Below are 24,256 nucleotides of genomic sequence, written 5' to 3'. Positions count from 1 at the left end.
CTTAGTATTGGTAACAGCTGCACGATCAAAGAATTAAAGATGGCCTGCTCCTAGGAGCAACACAGCTCAGGACATGTTGCTGTCTTCCAAGGGTGTTTCTGCAAAAGGCATCCGGCTGTCTTTCTTGCCACCAACATGAAATCTTCACTTTTGCTGCAAACTACGTATTTTTCAAAGCTCTCAATAACTAAGGCACCTGAGTTGTATCACAGAGTATCCTCTGTGGATATTCACCTCCACTCTACACAAGGAGAAAAATCTAAAAAAAGGATTTTAGATGCCTACCTGACTGTACTGGGAGACCTGCTTTGTAGGGTCAATATTTGGAATGCAGTGTTCTTTTGCTCTTAAGGACTCCCATATTGTCACTTCTTTCCCCTTCCTGAATAAACCAGTAGCCTTACAGAATGAATAAAATTAGTTGCTCTTGGAAGGAAGGTGTCATGGATATAAAAGAGGGTTCTCTAGACACACTTATTCCTTCAAGTGGAGCCTGGCTCAATAGTGACCAGTCTCTGCTGAACACTTCTAGCTATTCTTCTCCGCAGGCAAATGGCAGAACTGAACCCTCTCTATCCTGCAGCACCTGCTGAACCTCACATCCTGAGGAACCAGTCCTCTCCTCACTGTATCCCTCTTGGCCAGTCACCAGCACCTGCCTCCCACAAAATATTTTCAAACCCCTGAGTGCAAAGTTGTGAACGGAACTCTAAGGATGCAGGTACATGCAGATATGCAGGGTTTAAAGGTTATTTTATCAGATTGGCACTTTCCAGAAGGTTTTCTAAAGACCTTAGGCCTAACCCTTTAATTACAAGGGTTTTATTTATTATCAATTTTGAGAAAAATGCCACATTTCTTTTCAGATGTGTTTGTATTTTGATTAAAATAGAAATAGCTTCTTTATGTTGTCTTAGAAACTATTTCACTTCCTAAGTTATCATAAATTGAAATACTCATGATTTCTCTTGATTTGAATCTTGTTAGCTAGTTACTATTTGATGCCAGAAATGAGAAACAGCTGGACAGATCAATGATTTTTGAACTGTTGAAAGTGCAATTCATAGAATACTTACATTTTATGTCTAGTGTAAATATTTTAAGTTTAATTATGAATGAACTTGAACTTAGAACTCTGCCTGTTAAAAATTCATACCTGTAGGCTGGCAAAAATTTAAAAAATTACAAATGGAATGAAAAAATTGTTTTGGCAGAGTATTTAAAAAATTATGTAAGACAATTTAACATGTCAGAATTTTTCTTCAAATTACCGAAGGCAAAATGCTAGAAGTTAAGCTGAATCACCATTTTTTAGAATATCATCAAACAATTAAACTGAACTCCATTTTCCAGTTTGACAAGTTAAATAGGCAAGATGAAATAATTGGCTATTACATCATATTACATCAAGAGTAGGAGGCAGAGAGAAGACTTCATCTTTGGGAAGCTCTGAATGTTCAGATCCAGGGCAAGTCTTGATAACTCAGCAACTGAATATGACCCCAGCAGTATCAGCTTGGGAATGAGAAATAATGTGGTAAATGAAAAGCTGTCACTGCTTGGCAAAAACAGAGGAGCACTTTGAAGTAGAAAGGCTTATCTGGATTAGCCAAAATAGTTATTTAAATCAAACACTGACTGCTAATTTTGCAAAGAACATACACTAAATATCCTCGGTCCATCAACAAATAATGTTAATCAAATCAATGTAAGATTTGCTTTACACAGATTCAGTTTTTGAGCAAATCTCTGATCAGTTACAATATTTAGTTTTACATGCAGTGCTAATACCACATTTACTAGCAAAGTAAACAAGTTAAATATTAATCATAATTCACAGTAATTTTTGTTTTAATTAAATCTGCAGACAAGCAGTGCTTACTATTACTGAACTACTATAGTGCTAGTTATGAACTACAGAATCTCTGGCATGAGCTGACATAGTTTCTAGGGCACCACAGAGTAACACAGGTGTTTGGCAAGAAAATGTAGCAAGAGGCAAAAGGAAGAGACACTGGACTGTAAAGCATATCACCAACACATGAAGACAGTAGGGGTTTGTGCCTGAATTATTTTTACAATTCTGCAAAGATATTTGTCCAAAACTACACATATATTCAAGATTACAGATGAAACTGTGTAGAAGCAGCACAGAGCACAAACTAGGCTGGCACCACTGCACTCTGCCCTGAATAAAGGGCAATGCACAGCCCTGATCTCCACAGAGCAAACAAGGAACTGTAGCTGTGACTCAGTTGCAGTTTGGTCCGTGCTTTCCCTACTCCACATGTGATGTAATCTGTACCAGCCCTTTTCCTGGCACGCTTCACTTTGGCCTCCACCCCCGCTCAGCTGCGCTGTCAGTGAACCAGGACATAGAGCCAGTGCTCTGCACTCCTTCCCACAGGGATAGGAGCACAAGAGCACAGAGCTCCTTCCTCTGCAGCCTTGGAATGTGCAGCATGGGCAACCTGGAAGCAATGGGGCAAATTGGCTCCGATGCTTGTCTGTGGAGGCTGACAAGCAGTTATATTTCAAACTTGAAGAGAAAGTTAAAATGAACAAGAAGAAAAATCTAAAAGATGACGGCTTCTGCAAATGCTCGATTTGTTTTCTTTTTTTAAATTGACTTCTATGACTACTCCCTTCTATTTAAGGTCTTCGTAGCTCAGTTCTTTATATTGTCAAATTTTACTGCCCTTTTGCATTGAATAATAATCCTCTCTGGAACCATGCATAATTTACTATGCAAAATGCTATTTAGTGCAGCCTAAGTTATTGAATATGGTTGTGATTCTGGACAACAATGGTGGGAAATATTTTGCTCAGAGACACGTTTATCCCTGTGCTTTTAAAATATTTTTTTCTTGAACTGTTAATCATACTGTGCAGCTTTTGGTGACTTTAGGAGTAAATTACTCATGTGCTAAGCCCTAGTCTCTATGTAAGAAATACAATCTCCATGTCAGTGTTCTCATTTTACAACTTCTCAACTGAAGGTTCTGAAAGCAGACAGAGGCAAAACTATAACATGCAATCCCAACAATGTCAAACAAAGCATCTTTCTACACTGCATTCCATTCTCCTTAAAGGAATGCAAATTCTGTGTAAACTAACCTACATGAATGAACTTACTTTTGATCATAGCATCTCTCAAATAAGTAATACTTATGATCAAACAAATGGGAAGAGTGGATATACATTGTGGGAACTAAATAGAATTTAATTTCAATGTAATTATTTGGGGGCTGAGAGGAAGAAACCTTATGCTTACTACAATTCATTGAAGTATGTTTTTCCCTCACTTGACAAGGAGTTTGCCAAAACAGATAATTATGGATAGAAATAGTTCAAAAGAATTAAGGCGTCATCACAAAAGGTTTTTTTAGCATTTCACCTTCTATCCAACTGTGCAATTCAGAACTCACTGAATTTTATTACTGTGTAACAAGTACATTCTGCATGAGAAAAGCAATCATCTACCGTGGTTTTCAATTTCAATCTATTTTCAGGATTTTGATGGTAATTAAAGGAACATGCAATTCTACTTTACTTCCCATGAAATGGGAAGTAAATGTGAAAAACCACACATGCATGCAGAACAACAGAGAGGTTTCAGTTCAAACTGAGATTTGTGGCTGTGCAGCCCGGTGAGTGCTACAGAGGAAGCAGCATTTATATCAACAGGGAAGTGCTACCTAGTACAAAAATCTGTGTACACAGAGATGTGTTACCATGGGTTCACATCCACCACTTTCAGGATACCACGCTGGCGGCATCAGAGATAAACAATTTCTCTCCATACCAGCTTCTCTTGGCATCGCCATAATTACAAGTTTCCTCATTAGTTTTCTGACACCCCCGGAAGGTCTGTAACTTTATTTCTGTCTCCATTCTACAGACATGGCCTTAAACAATGCCAAGTTTCTCAGATATCCTTGAACCTCAGGACACTGTCAGTTGTGTGTAGCTATAAGGTCTGTTATGGGAGAAAATAAGGGTTAGATTTCTAAATTCATTTGGATATCTTGTGTTACAGATAGCAGAATTCTTTAAAAACATCTACAAATCTGATGCCTCTGAAACAAGAAAAAAATCGAACACAAGTTAGGCACAGGAAGGCCTAAAGAAAGAAGGTTTCCTCCCTGTCTTCATGAGCATCTTTTCTTTCTTTTCCAAACAAGATGTGAAAAATCCAAAATATGAAGATGCCATGTTTAAAGTCAGTTGAGAAATCTGTAGCCAGATGGAAAACTGGGAGGTAGGAGCATATGCAAGACAGCACATTTACATTTACCTTAGAAAATTTGGATGAGCTATACTGAAGGTGGACTGTGGCTCAGAAGGGAATAGCCTTTTAAAGAAATAATCTGCGTGGATGGAACATTCTTTCTATAAAACAACTGCTATATAGATCAAGACAACTTTTCTCAATAAATTTTGACAGCATTAAAACTTAGCAGGTGAACTAATATGCATGTAAAGTGCTAAATTATTCAATCTGCTTCCACAAAATAGCATTTGATTAAAATTATTTTAATATTAGTAGCCTTTAAAACATTTTCATTCATTTAAAATTGTAAGGTCTCTAGACAAAAGACATATTTCCTAATTGCAAAAACACTTGCTACATATATATAGTTTCCTATATAAATAATAAAGAAAAGTATTAGTCAACTTAGTTATTAATCCCTAGTTAAACAGGTTAAAATGTAATTTAGAGCTGCACAGGAATAAAGGTCATGATTTTCTTCAGCCAACCATATATGATCATACTCAATATACATATAAAGGGATGTAGACAGATGACAGGATGCTACAGTACTGCAAAAATTTACCTATTTAAGCTCAGATTCTCATTGTTATTAAGGAGTATATGTACTATACATAGTGTACGCATGCTCAGACAGGGTAAAGGCATGATCCAGAACTCTATATCAAGACAGATTCCCTGATTCCCAGATTCCTCAGTTCCCCATAGGAACAGAGTATGTTTAAAAAGAAGATAAGAAACAATGGGATCTGCACTAATTTGTCAAGTTATCACCCTTATCATAACTGAGTTGAGACTTGGCATATTTCAAGCTGTAAAAAAACCAAAAGGCAACCACCAGTTAACCAGTATCCCAGAAAATTATTTTTACTTCATTTATATCCCAAGGCTTCCAGCATTAACATTCCTGGTGTAACTGGCCAGGTTAGAAATAACCAAGGTGATGAGCAACATTCATGAGTTATGTCTAGCCAGACACAAAAGGCCAAGTGACTTCCTTCAAAAATGGGGTAAGAGGGATGGGTGCACAAGGAGAAGAGAAACCATTAGGATGTGGTACATTTAACACTGCACAAGCTGACTTGGAGTATTCTTCCATTAAAGAAAAAAAAAAAAAAAAAGAGAGGTGTCTGTGGAAAAAAGAATGGCCTGACTACTACAAAACATGATCAAGTCTCAAGAAAACCATCAACAGACTTAGCTTGCATGACCCAACTACTCCGACCATTGTCAGGGCAGAACAATTCACATTTGTTCTCACTTAAATGACTGACACGTTCTGATGATTATGAATGACATTTTGTTAGCCTAAAGTGCCAAACCATTGGTTCCCAACATGTGGTCATCAGTGTGATCAGTAAGATCCAACTGCTATGTGAAGTTGTATCTCTGTAATATTTTCAAGTAAAAATTTCTCATAGACCTCATCCTGAAACCTGGTAACCTAAGCACTTGGGCAACCTCTATCGTAAATAGCCAAGAGCTAATAAAAAATAAGGCAGACAAATAAAAAAAAACCCTAAATACAAGATTCAAAAGGGGGATGGTAGGCTAACAGAAGTGGAACAGAAATTGTAATAAAGTTCAACATATGTCATTTGTTAGAAAGAAAAAAAATGAAGGGCAAAGTAGAGGAAAGAGAGGAAAACCATCCAAAAAAGTACTTTTACAGACTGCAGTGGTATGAACATAGTCACAACTCCAGAAACTTATGCTTTAAGAACTTCCGGTTGCTACCATAAGATGTTGACAGCAAAATGTCATTAAAGCAAAAATGCAAAATTTGTGGGCTTTATATCCTTTTTCAGAAATAGTCTGCTTTCATGAGGAATACATGAAAGAACAAGGAGTTTTGTTATACAGGCTTTCAACATGGAATATGCCACAAATATTCCCTTGTTTCACAGCTGTAAAAGAGCAGTTCACCATATCATTTTTACTGTCAAAAGGGCAATATAATACGGAATAGCAGCCAGTAAAGCTTATGTAGCTAAAACACTAAAGGCAAATTTGCCCTACAAATAGGGACCAAACAACATGCTACATGTACTTCACTACTATAATTATATTTATTATGATATTGTGATGTAAGGGTTTGTGCCAGTTTCAAATTAGGAGAAAAGCAGATCATATATAGTGCCCCAAACCATTTTCTGTAATACAGAAAAAATATTAGGCTTTACTATCACCTATTAAAAATATGACTGGAGCATTGTATTCAAAATATTAGCAAGAATTTTTAACATATATTTGAACTACTTCTTCTTACACAGGAAAAAAACTATTTAAAGATTACTTCAAAAGGTAGCTATTTTCAAATTCCTAGTTTATCATTTCTGCTCTGTGATACGGTCAATGCACACTTACCCTGCAGGTAAAGTACCTAGCTGCTAAATTATTTCTCAGATCTATTACCTCATGAAACTAAAAATATAAGAAGTCCCGTAACTCTGAATGCACCATTAGTCACAGCAATCTTTCACTCTCCAGGAATTCCTTTTTCTGGAAGGTAAAATATTTAGAATACTATTGTTCCACAGTTCTCTTCCTTGTGAAGACTTATTGCTCCCTGTTTAAAAAATGAACCAACATCTCTAGCACCAGAAGGAGTTTTATTGCACCAATTCCAGATCCAAAGCTGCCTGCCTTGGAGCAGGTTTATCTCAGAGCAACTATTACAGCACCCTGGCTCACAAAGGTGATAGAACAAAAGACAACAGCTCCCATCTTCAAGTCTCACATTAAGTGGTAATTTCAACAATAAAAGTTGTTTGCAGACAGTTGGTATTAGCCAGAAGTAATTAAAATGAGGTCAGTCCAAACTTAGATGGAATAGCTGTTGTAGTATCAGTTCCATGACTCTACGTGAGTAACTAGATTGGGGAGGAAAGGGAAAAAATTAACAAAAGAAACCAAAACAAACCCACATTTACTATGTGGGTTTTCATACATACTTCCCTGAATAGGTTTAAGGATAAATTTAACTTAAACTTCTTTCATTCATGGGTGTATTATAGCCCTGACTGTCTCTATAGTCTCAGTGGCAAATGTGAAAGAGGGGCAGAGAAAATTAGTTGAAAAGCTGTATGTTGTGTAGGAGCTTGTTTCAATGATGCTGACACGCTTCCCCAAGTCATCTCAACACACAGGAGTCAGGACAACTTCTCACAGGCCAGGATGTTCCAGAAGATCTCAGGGACCAAATGGGCTGGAGATGCCAACACATCTTCAGGGATCTGGACTTGAACAGTTACTCCTGATGCAAGTCAAGTATCTGTCTCCATGGGTGTAATTTTGAATCTTCTGCAACAAGCAATGTCTTCTCTCTCATTCCTAGCTGGTGCTTAGCAACTTGTAGCAGAAATGCTGGGCAAGTCATGTATGTGTGTGCCTGCATCTGCATACATAGATCAGCAGTCAAAATTGTTTCTAAACTCTTCACAGACTCTTCAGCATGAAAGACACTGTGGGACATTTCTCTGCTTTCTCTTATGGAAAAAGACATAGCTGCAACTCCCTGTAGCATTAGCACTGTAAAATGATGGTGTGAGTGGTTTTCCTGTTTTGATGAATCCACTGGCAGCTGGATTTGAAACTCACATTTTAATATCAACTATCATGAAAAAAACTTTACATTAATTAAAAAGCTGTAGTAGTAATTTAAGAATTTGTTTAATTGAAGAGACTCTTCCATGGTTATAGTGGTTATAGTCATCTTAAAGAACCTACTTATATCATCTTAAAAGAATTCACACAGAGAATGACCAAAGAACTATGGAGCTTCTGTTTCCACTTATTTTACTTTTTTCTAAGTGTTAGATGTCTAGTCAGTGTGCATTTTCATCAATTAGGCAAGGAACATACTAAATTTTTCCACACAAGTGACAGATTACTGCACACATGAGTTCATTATGAATTAATTATGGTAGTGTCATTACAACAACTGAAAATTTAAAGACATTTCATCTCACCTCAATGGTGGGTGGATCTTCTCTCTTTTTTCTTATCCAAGCTGAAAAAAAAATAAAAATCACATAGATTATTTCAAAGATCACAAACAGTATTAAAACTCAAAATTATTATGAATTTGTTACAGAAAGCAGGTATTTATGAAAAAAATACAATAGAATTCACCACAACCTGGCAAACCTGTCATTTCCCAAAATGCAGGCACAAGATGTTGTTTCCTGTTCCACTACTCAAGCCTTCAGAGAAGGGAGGGGAGGAGGATGGTGTCACCTCAGTGTGGAGACCTTGGGCACAGTTTACGTATCACCTTGGCTGTTAAAACAGGGCTTAAAAAGCAGGGCTTATGGCACAGGCTTATTGTTAAGTTTGCAATAGAGTTGAGGTACACCCTAAGAAAATTACAAGCTGACTGATGGAAAGTAAGAACAGCCTTAGACCACTCTGGAGAAAAAAGATTCCTGTACATACTTCAGACACTCTTAAAGCTGAAAACCTTTTTATGTTACTACCAGGTAAAATTCCTTTACAGGTATGAAAGGTACAGCCCCAGACCTGACTGAGGGACTGCAGAGCCTGGACTGAAGCACTTTGTGCGGCTCTGTGGGATTTTACCCACTTCCAGGAGGGGTGGGTACTGTGAATGGGGGAAGGATCCCTCCATCTCAGTTAATTCATGCTGGAAAAGACAGCAGAGGAATGGAGGAATAAAAGCAGTGGTGATGATAGTTGTCCTGCAGCTCAGTTTTTCTGAACAAGATTCACAGACATTTGCCCACTCCCATCACTAACACCGCTGTTAACTGGGACTGTCAGGAGGCCACAATCCAGACACCCCATTGCAGACACTGACAGGTCTCACTTTGTACAGTCAATGAATTAAGAGAGAGAGCTCCAACTATTACAGACATTATTTAGAGGAATGACCTGACATCACTTTCTAGAAATACTACTACTGCAACAGTTTTTCACGCCTTTTTAATCCACACAATTGGTAGGTTCTTAGTTGGATACTTCAAAGACATTTGTCTTTTCTGCCTATATTTTTCAAATTAATTAATACAAGTAGCCAGTAATGAACAGAATGACAAACATAAGGAAAGCCACTTTCAAGTGCTGAGAAGCAGCAAAATGTTATTTCATATGTCTGTTTTGATAATTAAGATTTTTGTTACTATGCTTGAAAATTAGAGCAAAACCAGCATTTTGCTATAATCCACCCAAGTTCCTGGCCTCACCTGTTCCCACCTATAAAGTTTCAGAAATGCTTTAAGAAGTAACTATTCCATATTTTAATTTTCTAATACCATTTGTGCTGTATTTTGGGGAAACCAGGGAACGATTTAGACAAGCCTAAGACACTAAAACCTGCAAAGAGTCATAACATCATCTCACTTCTAAAAGTGCAGTTACATAAGGGGTGAAACACTAACACCATGGCTTCAGCAGCAGTATGCAACTGGTTCTAGGGAGAATAGCTTCCAATTAACATATGAACAAACGGAGACTATATGGTAGAACAGCTTGGAGTTTAGTCAGGATGGCAAGGCCAATAGCCTTGGTTAATAGTAAAGTTTAATGGTAAAATACCTGTAAAGATATGAAGCAAGGTAACACTTTTGGTTCTTGCCTATCAGATGCCACTTCCTGAAGATATGTACTTTTAAATGTCTTTCTCAAACTACTTTTCTTAAAAGCAGTCCCTGTCATTTCTTCTCAGTGGTCCTAACAAAAAATAGATCCAAATCTGTCATTGTGGAGAAGTGACAGAGCTATGAACAGTCAACTTTCTGCAAGTTTTATGTCAGTGGAAAGAAAAACAGCCCATTAAGGTTATTCAAAATACAACTAAATGACTTCCTATTAAATCTACAGAACTACAGAACTTTTTGCATGTACCTGTAGCACTTACAAACATTTAAATTTTACAAGGACTTCAAACTGCAAAATCTGGCAGAATGAGAGACTAAACTGAGACTATCACTTCTCAGCTGGCAGCCTTGCATACACGCCGTAAAAAAACCAACCATGCTACTGAAGAAAATCTTACCACATAGGCTTTTCCTCCTGACAAAAGTCACCTTTGTCCACACCTAGCAACAGTTTCAGAATACTGAAATACTTAGCAATATCATTCAGAAAAAACCAAAAAGTAGTAGAGATTTCAGATATAGCAAAGTGTGCAGACTAGACACTAATCAATAATAGATACAGCTGGAGAAAAAAAAATAAAAAAAAACTACTTCAAAATGTCTCATAAAAAGTAAAGCTTTAAATGGTCAAAATTTAACAGATTATTTTCAACAAAATATCATCTTCTACCTTGCCATGCCTTGCTTCTAACCTATGGAAGGGTACCACTGTTTTCAATACCACAGCTCTCAGCATAGAAAAATTGATTTACTTCTTTTGAAATTGCCAGTATTTTTGTAAAACATCAGCTGCGTTTTAAATTCAGATGATTATAATAACTGATACCCAAAAGAAAAGAAATTAAATACTCCAAAAATTAAGCTGCAGTTAGAAAGTACTGCTGAAATATAAACATTACAATAGATTTTCTTTCAAGAGTACCCGTGACTTTTAGCAGTTATTTGACTAACGATTTTCAGATGAATGGAATACTTCTAGTAAACAATTTTATCATTAAATTATCTACCTCGTTTAAAAAGCTGCAAACAAAACAGTGAAGAGTAACACAATCACATATGTCCAGTGAACAGAGGCTGTGAAGCAAAGACCACTAATCAATACATTTTCATTCATGAACTGAACTCACTACCAACACCCAAAGCAAAGGAACAAACCTTAATTTTGGAAGATTTTTTGTATCAAACTTTCCATAACAGAACTGTATCCATTTAAATACATAAACAATGCACACAGTTTTAACACTGCGATCTTTTTCTTTCCAGTTATAACAACACTTGAATACATGGTTTTACTGGAGCTATTAACCTTCGTTTTTTCTAATAAATGTCAGGAGTACAGAAGTTTTTCAGCTTAACAGTACATAAACCATGTTGGCACAAATGTCGATATTATTTTCTGAATTCTACAAGTAAATTAATTTTAATATCTCTCATGAACTGCATAAGAAAGCCGTTATTTTATGAAAGATTTCTTCACTGCCATGTAGCTGAGGGAGGAATATAGTATGAAAACTTACTAAAATCTTTTTATATCCATAAGATGAAGTTTGTTAAACATTATCATATTCTTCTGTGCAAATCCACTTCTCAATTATTCTTCATAAAGCTCAAGATGCAATACAAGTTTAAAAGCAAAGAAAACATCATCTGATTCCAGTATATTTTAGCACATTGGAATTTAGCATCTAATGGTTTTATCAGTCTTTCAAAAGAAGTACATTTTACTAATAATTCACCTGAAGACTCCTTAATCTTTGGGCATAAGAATGGGATTAAATATATTAAATATATATACAATATATATTAAATATATTAAATAAATATATTTAATTCTCACCAGTTTTTATGCAGTTCTCTTTGAGACGGGAAGATTTTTAAAAGCTTTTAAAATCTTTGATTTTTAAGTTATCAGTAACATTTTGAGCACTCAGCACTCTATTCGAAAAAAGCACCAACACCTCAAAACTCAGGTGTAAGAGAAATTCATGGTAGCAAAGGGAGAATGAAGGTGTACAAAAATATAACCAATTTCCTACTGAGATAGCACTAGGTTTAACAAAATTCAAGTAAATAATATGTTGAAATTTATGTATTTTGCATTCTCTTTGGAAAATATGTCTGTTGAATAAAGAAAAAGCTCTTACACCTTTCTTTATGATCTGCATTACACCTTTTGTGAATGCACTTTTAAATAACTGAACAGCTTTATACCATAGTCACGTATTTGTTGATGGAAAAAGTTAGGTAGGTGCTTTATTACCTTTTATTTGAACAACATATGCACACATGCAAATATTTAATTAGAAGTTGACTGTAGCAATGTGCAGCTGGTTTGCAGCTGGTTTACAGCTGGACATAATCATTCCGATAATAATAGACACGATTCGGCTGACCTGGCTTGTCCCTAGAAGTCTCATGGGGAACAAAGACCTCAGTCAATCCCATGTAAGCCATAGATGCAGACACATCACTGGCCAGAGATCTGGATGGTGCAGGGATTCCCAACCAATAGGCTTCCCAGGGTCAGGAAATTCAAACTGGCTATAAAAGGAAGCTTGGAACAATAGAGTGGTTGGCTGTTGCTCAGAACTCACGAGTTACTGTATCGTGGGTCTGCCTCCAACTCAGCACCCTGGCCGTACAGGTGGTGCCCCTGTGTGAGGTCAACAGCTTTCTCTCTGCAGGAGCAAGGGAGACGAGAAAGCAGCGTGGGGGCTGGAAAAAGCAAAAAGCTACAAAAACAGCAGCAGAGATGTTTTGCAGTGGAAACCACTCAAACTCAGAATTCTTCTGCACCTACTCCTGAACACAGAAGAAAACAACCATCGGAGCCATGGGAGGATGGATCTCCATACAGGAACATCAAACCCTAAAGGTATGGTCCGCTCTTCTAGAAGAAAGGGAGGTTGATTACAATTCAGAGGCATTGCAAGATCTTCTAATGTGGGCAAAGAAACTTGGATTTGATACAATTAGAGGCTGCCCTTGATTTGAATACTTGGGAGTGAACTCGGCAATTCATAATTAAAGCCATCTCTAGAGGCAATCAAAAAGAAATTAAAGTTATTACCCCTGGAAACTTATTTTAGACTTGATGAGACTGTTAAAAACTGATGAAAATGCACTAAAATGGATGCCTGAGGAGATAGCAAGGGTGTTGGGGACCCTACTGAGCTCACAGAGGGGGTGGCCGGACAAAATCACTTCCCCATGGGGCCATGCTGCCCTGAATGCACCCTCGTCACCAAATCCTTTCCCTGGAGAGCTGTTTTTCACACCCCCCCACAACGTGGCTGGACTCTAATAGCTAATACTATTTCGGATGCTGTTAAACAAACATCCCAATGCTTCAAATGTGGACAACAAGGCCACATAAAGGCAAACTGTAAACATCAGCCTATACCACAGGGGACACTTCAAGAGCAAAGGAGTATGAATAAAAGCTCCAACCAATGTGGGAGATTCGGACATGCGGCCAAGGTATGCAGGTCCAAATTTCATATTAATGGACAATCTCTCTAGAACCAAGGAAACAGGAAACTGAGCACGAGAGAAAAACGCGTGACAACACAATTATTTTCCCACCCTCTGAGCCTGTGTGACCAACTCATAGACAGGACAAGTGGATCAGCTAGCATGGATGTATCCACCTCAATCCCAATATCCATAAACTCATTACAGGTATGAATTACATTCAAACTTTATGAAGTTCCCCTTGAGGCCCAGGGGCCCATGGGGGAAGGACTGAGTGCACTGCTTCTGGGAATTTCCAGTGCCACACTGCAAGGTGTCTTTGTGCACTCTGGTGTCATAGTTGCAGACTTTACAGGACAGATACATGCTATCGTATCAACCCCTATTCCACCTGTGACTATCCCTGCTAATACCAGAATTCCTCAACTTATTCCTTTTAAGTCTTCTGTCCCTAAAACAGATTCCAGGCAGCGAGGAGACCAAGGCTTCGGATTGACAGGACTGCCCCAGGTTTGCTGGACTCAAGTTGTAAGCGAGCAAAGACCTATATGGTTTGCACTGTTATGATGTCCCAAGCTAAGCCTTCACAGATAAAGAGCAGCAATGGCTTAAATGACACAGCAGCAGATGTCACCATTATCTCTGCCCACACCTGGCCTCCATCATGGCTCACCGAGCCTGCTGGATCTACTGTTGCTGGCCTTGGAGGGATCACACAAAGCCGTTTGAGCAGCAAAACTGTTTTGGTAAAAAACCTGAAGGACAAACAGCTACAGTACAGCCACACAACACTGCAGTCCCACTAATTCTCTGGGGGAGGGATGTCCTATCTGCATGGGGAATTTGGGTGGGAATGGATTTTTGCCAGAGACCACTGTATTAGAGGGCGTAAAGTTCCCCACATTAATGCTGAAATGGCTCACTACTCAGCCTGTGCTGGTACCACAGTGGTCCCTTGAAAAAGAGGAACTAGATGCCCTTAAAGCCCTGGTACAAAAACAACTGGTTCAAGGACTCATAGAACCATCTGTGAACCCTTGGAACATCCCAGTATTTGTTATAAAAAAGAAATCTGCTAAACTGAGATTACTCCATGACTGAGAAAGATCAATTCCGTTATGGAGAGCATGGGGGCTCTCCAGCCTGGTACACCATCTCCTACTATGATACCTGTCACCTGGGACATTCTGACTGTGGAGTTAAATGACTGTTTTTCCACTATTCCATTGCATCCAGATGATATCCCTAAGTTTGCTTTTACCGTGCCTGCTATTAATAATGCTGCACCAGTGGAGCACTATCAAAGGCAGGTTCTACCCCAAGGCATGCAAAACAGCCCCACAGTCTGTCAGTGATATGTTGCTCAGGCACTCTCATCAGTGAGAGAACAATTTCTAGGGGCATACTGTTACCATGGATGACATTTCAATTGCAACCCAAACCAAAAAGAACTCTCAGTGATTCAACCAAGCCTGTTGCAAGTATTAAAAACATTTGGGCTGCAGGCAGCACCAGAGAAAGTACAGCAGCAACCACCCTGGAAATATTTGGGACTCAAAATAATGAATCAGACTATACAGCCATAAACAATTCAACCAAAATTCTAACTCTAAACAATGTACAAAACCTTTGGGGTACCATCATCTGGATCAGACCTTACCTAGGACTCACCAACTCTCAATTAGCACTTTTATTTGACCTAAAGGATGACCCTGAATTAACTTCCCCCAGAAAATTAACCCCAGAGGCAAAAGCTGCTCTCAAAACAGTAGAGCAAGTCATCACAAACTTACAAGTCCACTGGATATGGCCAGTGTGCATCACTGCGTTTATTCTCATTATTAATTTTCATCCTACTGGTGTTATTGGACAGTGGGATACACACTGGCCTGAACCTTTGCACATTCTAGAGTGGATGTTTCTACCTCACCAACCAAAAAAGACAGCACTCACCATCTTTGAACTAATTGCACAGTTAATTATCAGATGTTGCTGCAGGTGTCTACAATTAAATGCTAGAGATCCTTCAAAAATTATTACTCCTGTGACACAAGAGCAATTTGAATGGTGTTTTGCTAACAATACAGCCTTGCAAAGTGCTTTGCAGAAATTTTAAGGACAAATCACTTACCATTGACCAAGCCAGAGATTGCTAAAATTGAGTGAAGAAACTGTACTCTCTTTAAAATCTCTAAAAAGCCGAACACCATTAAGAGGTATTACAGAGTTCACTGACAGTTCTGGGAAAATGGGAAAGGCCATTGTAACACAGAAAGAGTAAGGCAAGTGGCAAATGTTGGAGGGTTATAAAAATGGATCAGTGCAGTTAGTAGAACTGCATGCCATGGCTATGGCTTTCCAACATTGTCCCCACACTCCTCTAAATGTTGTGACTGACTCTGACTATGTTGCTGATACCACACAAAGATTAGATCGAGCACTGCTAAAGGCAATTGATAATGCACAACTATTTGATTTACTAAAAACTCTGTGCCACACTATCCAAGCCAGAACTAGCCCCTATTACAAATTACACGTCAGAAGTCACACAAATTTACCAGGCTTCAGCACAGAGGACAATGCTCAAGAAGATAAGCTAGCTAGCCCTGCTTGAACAGCACCACAGCCAGATGTGCTGGCACAAGCAAAGGCATCACATGATTTTTTCCACCAAGGTGTTTGAGCATTACCATGACAGTTCCAGCTGTCAAACACAGAGGCTTGTAATATAGTTAACACCTGTGCTGACTGCCAAGGCCACACTGCACCGCTGCAGATGGGGGTAAACCCTCGTGGACTACATGCTTTGCAAGTCTGGCAAACTGATGTCACACATATCCCTGAATCTGGATATCAAAAAAACATATATTTATCCATTGACACCTTTACATCAGCAATATGGGCTACAGTACACATAGGAGAAAAAAGTCAGGATGCCATTGCACATTGGGGATCAGCCTTTGCTGCTTTAGGTAGTTCCCATTCCATCAAAACAGACAATGGCCCTGCATTGTTTTCACAAAAAACCAAGACACTTCCTACAGCTCTGGGGCATGTCATACCACACAGGTATCCCCCGCTTAGCAACAGGACAAGATACCTTGGAAAGAGCACACAGCACTTTAGAACAAAGTTTACTTGAAAAACAAAAGGCAGGAACATGTGGTGAATCCTCACAGAGCAAGGTAGCTAAGGCTGTATACACACTGAATCATTTAAGTGTACTAGAGAAGTCCCAGGACCCAGCCATTTTAAATCACTTTCCATCACTACAGTCATCCAGCAATAATCAGTCACCAAAACCCAAGGTAATGGCACAAGATCTTGTCACCAATAAGTGGGGAGGCCTGTGGAATCTCATTACCTGGGGACAGGGAGATGCCTATATTTCTATGGACACTGGAATGCATTGGGTACCTGCCAGATGTGTCCGTCCTGCCCTGTGTCCTGTCCCAGACCACAAGCAGCATCCTCCTGACAGCCCACCAACAGATTTATTGGAGCTGTGTGTGGAACAGTGATAGAAACAACTTGTTTACCTACCCCATGGAGATCTGAGACTCTTAAAGTAGCATTTCATTTAAGGATTCTATCTGTTTAAAAACCGTTTTTCTGTTTACAAAGTGTTTTTTCTGTTCACAAATTGTTTTCCTGTTAATTAGTTTTTCCTCACTGTTCCAAAGGTTGAATGTTTTCTTGGTTTTGTGTTACATTATAATTTGTAACCATAAGCAGTTAACATGTAACATCACCAGCCTGGAAAATTGTAACCTCACCTGAAAGCTCCTGAAAGTGAGTGCTGCAACTCCAGTGGCACATGAAACACAACACTGCCTAAGGAGAATTAAGTTAGTCAAAACCTCATTCAAATTAAACCCAAGCTGTCTTCAGTTACCCTATCTGGAAAAGAGCCCTTGCAAATGGGATAACAGCAAACAATTTGCATCTTTAATTAAAACAAAGGGAGGAGATGTAGCAATGTACAGCTGGTTTACAGCTGGACATAAAGATCATAACAGCCATGATTCAGTTCCCGACCTGGCTTGTCCCTAAAAGTCCCTAGGGGAACAAAGACCTCAGCCAATCCCATTAAGCACTGGATGCAGACACAGCACTGGCCAGAGATCTGGGTGGTGCAGAGATTCCCAACCAATAAGCTTCCCAAGCCTGGGAAATTCAAACTGGCTAAAAAAGGAAGCTTGGAACAATAAAGTGGTTAGCTGTTGCCCAGGAATTATTGTGTTGTGTGTCTGTTGTCTCCAACCCATGACCCTCATGTTACAGCTGACAGTCATAGCTGGGAAAAACTTTTACATGGCATTCCCATTCCCCAAGCTAACAAAACATAATGCCTTCATCATTGTCAGCCAAGATGTTTTAAATCTGGCAGAGAAGGTAACATGTACTTACTGAGTGCAATCAAAAGATCTACCTTGCCCCCCAAAGCTTTGGTGAAATGAATCATTGCTTCCATTTAAAACTGCTGCTTCTGATTTTATCTGGATGCACTCATTTTAATTCCACCTTTGTCTAAAAGGAATTTGGCAAGTAAGCTGGACATTTCTCTACCCTGAGACATTCGCATTCTTTCATCAGCACACATTTGCATTCTTATTAGTATGCATGAAATTTTCATTGAACTTTAAGGCTTCTACTGGCAGATAGCACACTGCAATGATCATAAGAGTGAACATGCAAATTAAGACTCCCATTAATCACTAAATATTATCAAGAAAAAGAAAAGAGAGATTAGGAGTAGGTGGCAATAAAATGCTGCATGAAGCATGCCATGTCCTGAATCTCTGTGGTATGTAAAATTACAGATGTCCCGTCATGAGCACTATTGACATGTCTTGAGGAGGTAGATTACATATTCTTCAGTAGAGGAACATTCAGAACTAAAATACAGAAACATTATCTGTTGTGTGCATCCATACTGCCTAAGGAAAAGTAGGCACCCACACTTTGAAGTAAAATATAACAGACTTCACCTAAACAGAAACAGGCAATATTTGTATTATACATGTGGATTGAATTCTAAATTTAAAACTACACTACAAGAGGAAATACACTTTTGGAATTTTAAAATTTAAATAAATTGAATTTTATGTGTACAAAGAGCTAACACTAAGGATAACACAAGGGATTCTGTTTTAGTTTTACAAAAACCTTAATGGACATTTCAGAATTTTTCATAAAATTCACAGCTCTGAGAATGTAGATAATTTGATCCCACAGAGTACTTAAAACTAATATTTTTAGGATAAAATTTCTAGACAAGTCCTTCAGGAGTAAACCCTTGGCCTTGTACGAGGGTAAACACCCTCTCAAAGAAACATCTTGCACAAATTGAGTCTGTGATGCTTTCTAACTTTCTGCTTGGTCTCTTTTACCTTATTACGTGTTTAAAACTTGATAAACACAGCACCAGAACCAGTTCCTTAGGTTACCAGCTGTCCAAGTTGAATATCTTAGGTACAGAATGAGATTTAATGTGGCCTCTTTTTCAATTGCTCTATAGGCTGTTCCCACTCCTTACACTACCCCTTGTCCCTGGTTCTGTGTAAGTTCTCCTCAGACAAGTGATGCCTGTAAGTATTTCCAGGGACAGTACCTTTACTAATTTTGGTCACAAGAGGTTTCTTTTCCTAGTAATACAGACAGTTGTACAGTTGTGCAGGATAACAAAGAAAGAGAAAGGGTGCTGGGATGACTGCTTTTAAATGAGGTGGCCATTAAGAATTGTCTGCAAGTAAAAAACCTGAGTCTTGGCAGAAGAAAGACAGTAGAAGTAAAAGCAGCTCTCTACAAGTCCCAAGAAAAGGAGGAGATGAGACAACAGACTCTTCAGCTCAGTCCTAAAAGTGAAAAGTCTGAGAGGGATAGGAAGGAGAGCCAGCCAAAACATAAGCAGAGGCCATGGAAGTCGAAGTACATACACAGGGTCTGGAGAGGAGGCCCCTGGAGATGTGTGTGCCCAGCAGAGTCCAAGAGCAAAGAGAAAACAAAGTAAGAAATATTAAATAAGATTCTATCCTTATATTCATCTTTTACTGTTCAGAGGAAACAGTAAGTATGTTAGAACTCCTTCTGCAAAGTCTCAGGCCATTTGCTGGAATGATCAGCATCCATAATAGCAGGAATTATAATGTGAACACCCACAGAAAGAATGTACTGGGAAATTTTCAAGCATCTGGACAGAAGACACACAGTGAAAGTTCAGCACAGGTCCTGGGGGCCTGGGAAACTTCTAGACCAATCTTAAAGAGGAAAAAATTGGGACAGAAATGAAATGAGCAATTCAGCAAAGAGTGTCTAAAAAGCCTGAATTAAACTGTTCTTACTCAGATAACTGGCTTCTATAGTAGTATTTGAACTATCTACTCTTTCCATTCCTTTTCATTTTTAACTAATTCAGAATTTTTTTCAGGAGGCAAAAAAGTGGTAATGATGAACTGGAATGCAGAGCATGCTACATCTCTCACACCCCAGAATACGTAGCAAAGACATAATAGTTCTTTGAACAGCTTCTACACCCACAGCAGAAGTATCAGTTTTGGCTTTTTAAAACTCTTCATCCACTAAACCATTTGCAAAGGTTAGACAAGCATTGGACAAAAAAGCACAGGTTAGCCTCTTTTCTGGAATTTCCATCTTTTATCTCTCGGAAGCATACACTACACACCCATTCTGCTTAATAAATGCACTGGGTAAAAAAAAGCATGCATGCTTCTCTTCTTTCTAGAGAAATTCAGTACTGTTGTGGTTGAGGAATGATACCCCCCAATTCAGTTCTCCTACAAAAGCTCCCCAAACCACACTGCTGCCTGCTTGCTTCTTCTCCCCTCCTCTTCCACTCTTCCCCACTGAGGGTGGCCAGGGAGGAGGATGGGAGGCACAAAGGCAAAGATCATGGGGTGAGATAACAATTTACTGGAAACAGCAATGAGATAACAAAACAAACATATATTAATACTAATAATAAAAGCATACAAAAGAGAGGGCAATTTACAAGCAAAATGCCCATCGAGGATGATGTGAGATGACCACAGCCATGTTTCTTCCCAACCAGAAGCTGCACCCTTTTTCTCAGAAGCCAGAGTCCCCTTTCCCTACTCCCAGCAATAACCTGAGGTGGTATTGTATAACATATGGATTCTGGCAACACCCCATCAGCCACATCCTCTCCCAAAGATTGCAAAAAATTAACCCCATTCTTGGCCAAAATCAGAACAAGTACTTAAGAAGAAAAGACTATTACTCAACCTGCAAACTGCAAATTCTCCTTTCCTCTGTGAACTCCTTGTATTTGCTGACAATATCAAAAAGAGAAAACCTCACAGTTATGAAGATGAGGAAGTTGAGTAATAAAACTATAAATACAACACAAAACCAGGACTGGCCAGTTAATTGTTTCTTCTCTAAAACAAACCTGAACAGGGTGCCTTGATTTGAAAAGTGTGTCTCAGGTCTAGCAGCTGCAGCTTTTTAGGCAAGTCCATATGCCCATGAAGATACATGATACTTGACTTCAAGGACTTGTCACACGCAGCCTCCCAAAAATCTGTAACCTTCCAGGCACCACACTGTCAAATCATATGCATTTGTGCTAAATTTCTGAAGAGAGATACAGCAGAGGCTTTTTAGGGCCATACACATCCCAATAGCATGAAGCAATGGGTTTTGTAGGGCAATTTTGTTGAACATTGCAGTCTAAGACCATTCATGAAAGCATGATTAGCCCACACTCATCTGAGACAATCTGTCTGCATTGTGTTCCTATTAATTCCAGCCAAGTGCAGACAGAGACTACTGAATTATCCTGAATAGAAATTCATTCACAGGAAAGAAGAGTTACCTGAAGCTTCATATATGCTTTCCGATGTCCGTGGTGCAGAGTTTGCACAGCGGTCACAGAAAACTAAGATGAGCACTGATGGCTAGAGAACTCTTGGATGAGGAAAAAGACCTTCAGAAGGCTGAATAAGTAGCATTCATCTATTCAAGCACCAGATGATTTAGTTAGGACAAGCCTACCAGGTTGCTGGTCTCCTTCAGAAGATGGCTATCTTGGACTGACAAAGAACCAGAAACAACTAGAGCAAGACTGGCTAACCCGATGTGGGTACTGCAGCAGCAGAAGACAGAAACTCTTGATACTGTGGTTTTGCCACAGTTGGCAAATACTGCCAACAGTGTTGAAACATCTTTCAGAAGCTTTCTGAAGCTCAGCTTTCTGATCACAGCGAAAATCCTAGGAATTAGTGTAATGACAATGATAAGACAAGATAAGAATGTTTTCTATTTCTCTACTGACTCCATGAAGGAATATAACGGGCCTGAAGTTTTCTCTTTACTCAATATCATCTCCCTCAGAGAAGACCACCAAGCATAAAGAAAAGGGAATGAGAAAAAGCAAGTATTCTAAGACTTGCATAAAACATGTAGACTCAATTCATCTGCAGCTCATCGACAAATTAAACCACAGTCATATCTGTGTATAAGAACAATTTTTCTTCCACCAATACTTTTGATCTCTTGCTGAACTCATGTAAACTTCCAGCAAGAAGCATATTCAACGAGGAATTCAAGAGCTTAAATACATACTGCTTAAAATCTGTTTGCTTTACACCTATGAACTGGGAGATGCTTAGATATTTTTCTCACCTAAAAGCATGTTGAATAACGAGTAGTCTCTATGCACTATTTCAGGGATTCCTTGGGTATGCTGCAGAGTCTTGGATTTTAAGTCATGTTTAAGCCCACACTTGGCTCAAGCACCTACCAATCTCAAAGACCAACATATATTCTTTCTCTTGTTTCTCTCTTTCTCCAAGAGCTGATCAGTTAATCTTAAGGAAATGTGCTAACTTCCGCAAAGTTTTTATTATATCCTGAATTTTCAGACAAGAATTTATTCAGTAGCAGTTGGACAAAATGGTTAATTATTAACAGGTTCTCCAACTCTCTACTAGATTGCACAAGAGAGAATATAGGAAACCAAATACACCAGAAAAAAAGCAGCCCCATCACTCTGCCACCAATACGTATGTCAACTGACCTAAAAATTAACACTGCAGTGAAGGAATAATAAGGAAGTTTTGTGTTATTTAATATATTTCATGCTAGTTATTAAATTAGATCCTCCACAGGCACATATATTGCCACACTTAACAGGAATAAGTCATCTCCACATAGATGGAGGATGACTTTACCAAGTACCAACTTCTCAAACAAAATTTATCCTATTTTTAAAGAGGTTACTTTAAGAATAATTGTTATGCAGTTTAATGAAAGCCTGCCGGACCTAAAATTAAAGATGACAAATTATTTGTTTACATTGTCAGGCTTTCCATTAAAAATACAGAGCCTACATTCAATGGCAAAATTATCTTGAAATAAAGTCAAAATATTTACCTTCCCATTCTACTGGAAAGTCACCCATTTGATATTGATATGCTTCACGATTTACTGCTTCTACAAATCTTCTTTCTGGTATAATCTGCCCTATAGCAGGAAAAAAAAAAGAAAAGAAAAATACATATATTCATACTATTTATTTTATATATAATTTTACATAGTTATGTATATAAATAGATAATACATATAATATTTAATTATACTTATATAGTTATATATGTATATACATTATGTATTTCCACATAAATTTATAATTGTTGATCACCTTAGTATTTTAAAAGAACTGTATTTATTTATCTGAGCACAATGACATACAGGATGAAAATGAAAGATTGAAATACTGTGAAAATTATCATTCATCTAGATGTCAATTTGAAATGCTATATTTCAGAAACTTCAAGAAAAGCTTTCATGATCTATTTCCGAGTTGACTTGTATTATTGATGATGAAAAACAGCACTCAAAGCTCACTGGCTAGGTTTGCAAAGCAGTCAGGCCACATCATCTCCAATCACTGGCAACTGCCTCGTACTTGTGAGATTTTTCACAACTGCCTACAAACTAAGTATTTTCTTTTTTAAAAACCAAAAAATAGTAGGTAGGAATCTGATAGGGAACATTCAGTATATTGAAAGGGGAGACAGTGTGGGGAACCTGAATCTGTATCCCACATTCTGATTCTATTACTGCCAAAGAAGAATTAAAAAGTTTGAACAGTAAGGTGGTACACAGCAGATTGACTGTCAGACATTATACTACTGTATGGAGAAAGAGTATTTTAATTTGCTTTTTAAATTAGCAGGTACTGGAAATATATGCAAGGTCCCCATCCCTCATAGGGAAAAACCTAACAATATTCCCTAGGCTCTTCCTACCAGTTTTTTCCCTTCCTAGGATGCTGATATGGAGAAATTTGACATTTTGAGGAAACATTATGTATATCTGCATAAAACATTTTATTTCATAACGAAGTGATTAATGCAGTTCATTCCTCCAGTATGCTTTCAACAACTATTTCAACTGAAGTTATTTAAAAATTGATACCAGTTGGGACTTGAAACCAATAGAAGCTAAACTCCACATTAATTCATTATTAAGTATTTAATACAGTAAAATAAGTACCTGTATATAATCTGAATTTCCTTCTCTAAGATTCTTCTTTAGCTTTATATTTTATTTTTAAGCAACCTTTTTATTCTCTCAAGATATGCCATCAGGCAAAGAGAATTGTGTAGAATTACTTCATCTTCAAAATTAGATATTTTTAATCAGTTTTGGAAATTATAGGATTGATACTTATTTGTTTTATAAATATACAATTCTTATATGCTGATGAAATTATAGTTTGTACCCTGCTGTAACATAATTTTCTTTCAACAATATCATGGATCATTTAATTTCTTACACTGTTCATCTACAAAACAAAACAAAACTGCAGAATTACTTTCTTCCCATACAGAGGATTTCCAGA

General features: G+C 38.1%; 1 protein-coding gene across 2 annotated transcripts in view; it reads right to left on the bottom strand.

The window, feature by feature from the left end:
• Nucleotides 1-24,256, bottom strand: part of NDUFAF2 (NADH:ubiquinone oxidoreductase complex assembly factor 2) — a 71,487-nt gene that overhangs the window by 6,282 nt on the left and 40,949 nt on the right. The window contains exons 2-3 of one of the 2 annotated variants that reach the window (XM_066182368.1): nt 22,783-22,872; nt 8,245-8,285 (exon numbers count right to left, since the gene is read on the bottom strand). In XM_066182368.1, the coding sequence (XP_066038465.1) occupies nt 8,245-8,285; nt 22,783-22,872 (131 nt within the window). The remainder of the gene's footprint in view (nt 1-8,244; nt 8,286-22,782; nt 22,873-24,256) is intronic. The other variant, XM_066182369.1, reaches the window with a different exon arrangement.

This window comes from Chamaea fasciata, unplaced genomic scaffold (genome assembly GCF_029207755.1).
Source record: "Chamaea fasciata isolate MVZ Bird 193981 ecotype frontalis unplaced genomic scaffold, bChaFas1.0.hap1 SCAF_4, whole genome shotgun sequence".
NCBI lineage: Eukaryota > Metazoa > Chordata > Aves > Passeriformes > Sylviidae > Chamaea > Chamaea fasciata.
Note: the sequence above shows the minus strand (reverse complement) of the source record. Positions and strands in the feature narration are given on the sequence as shown.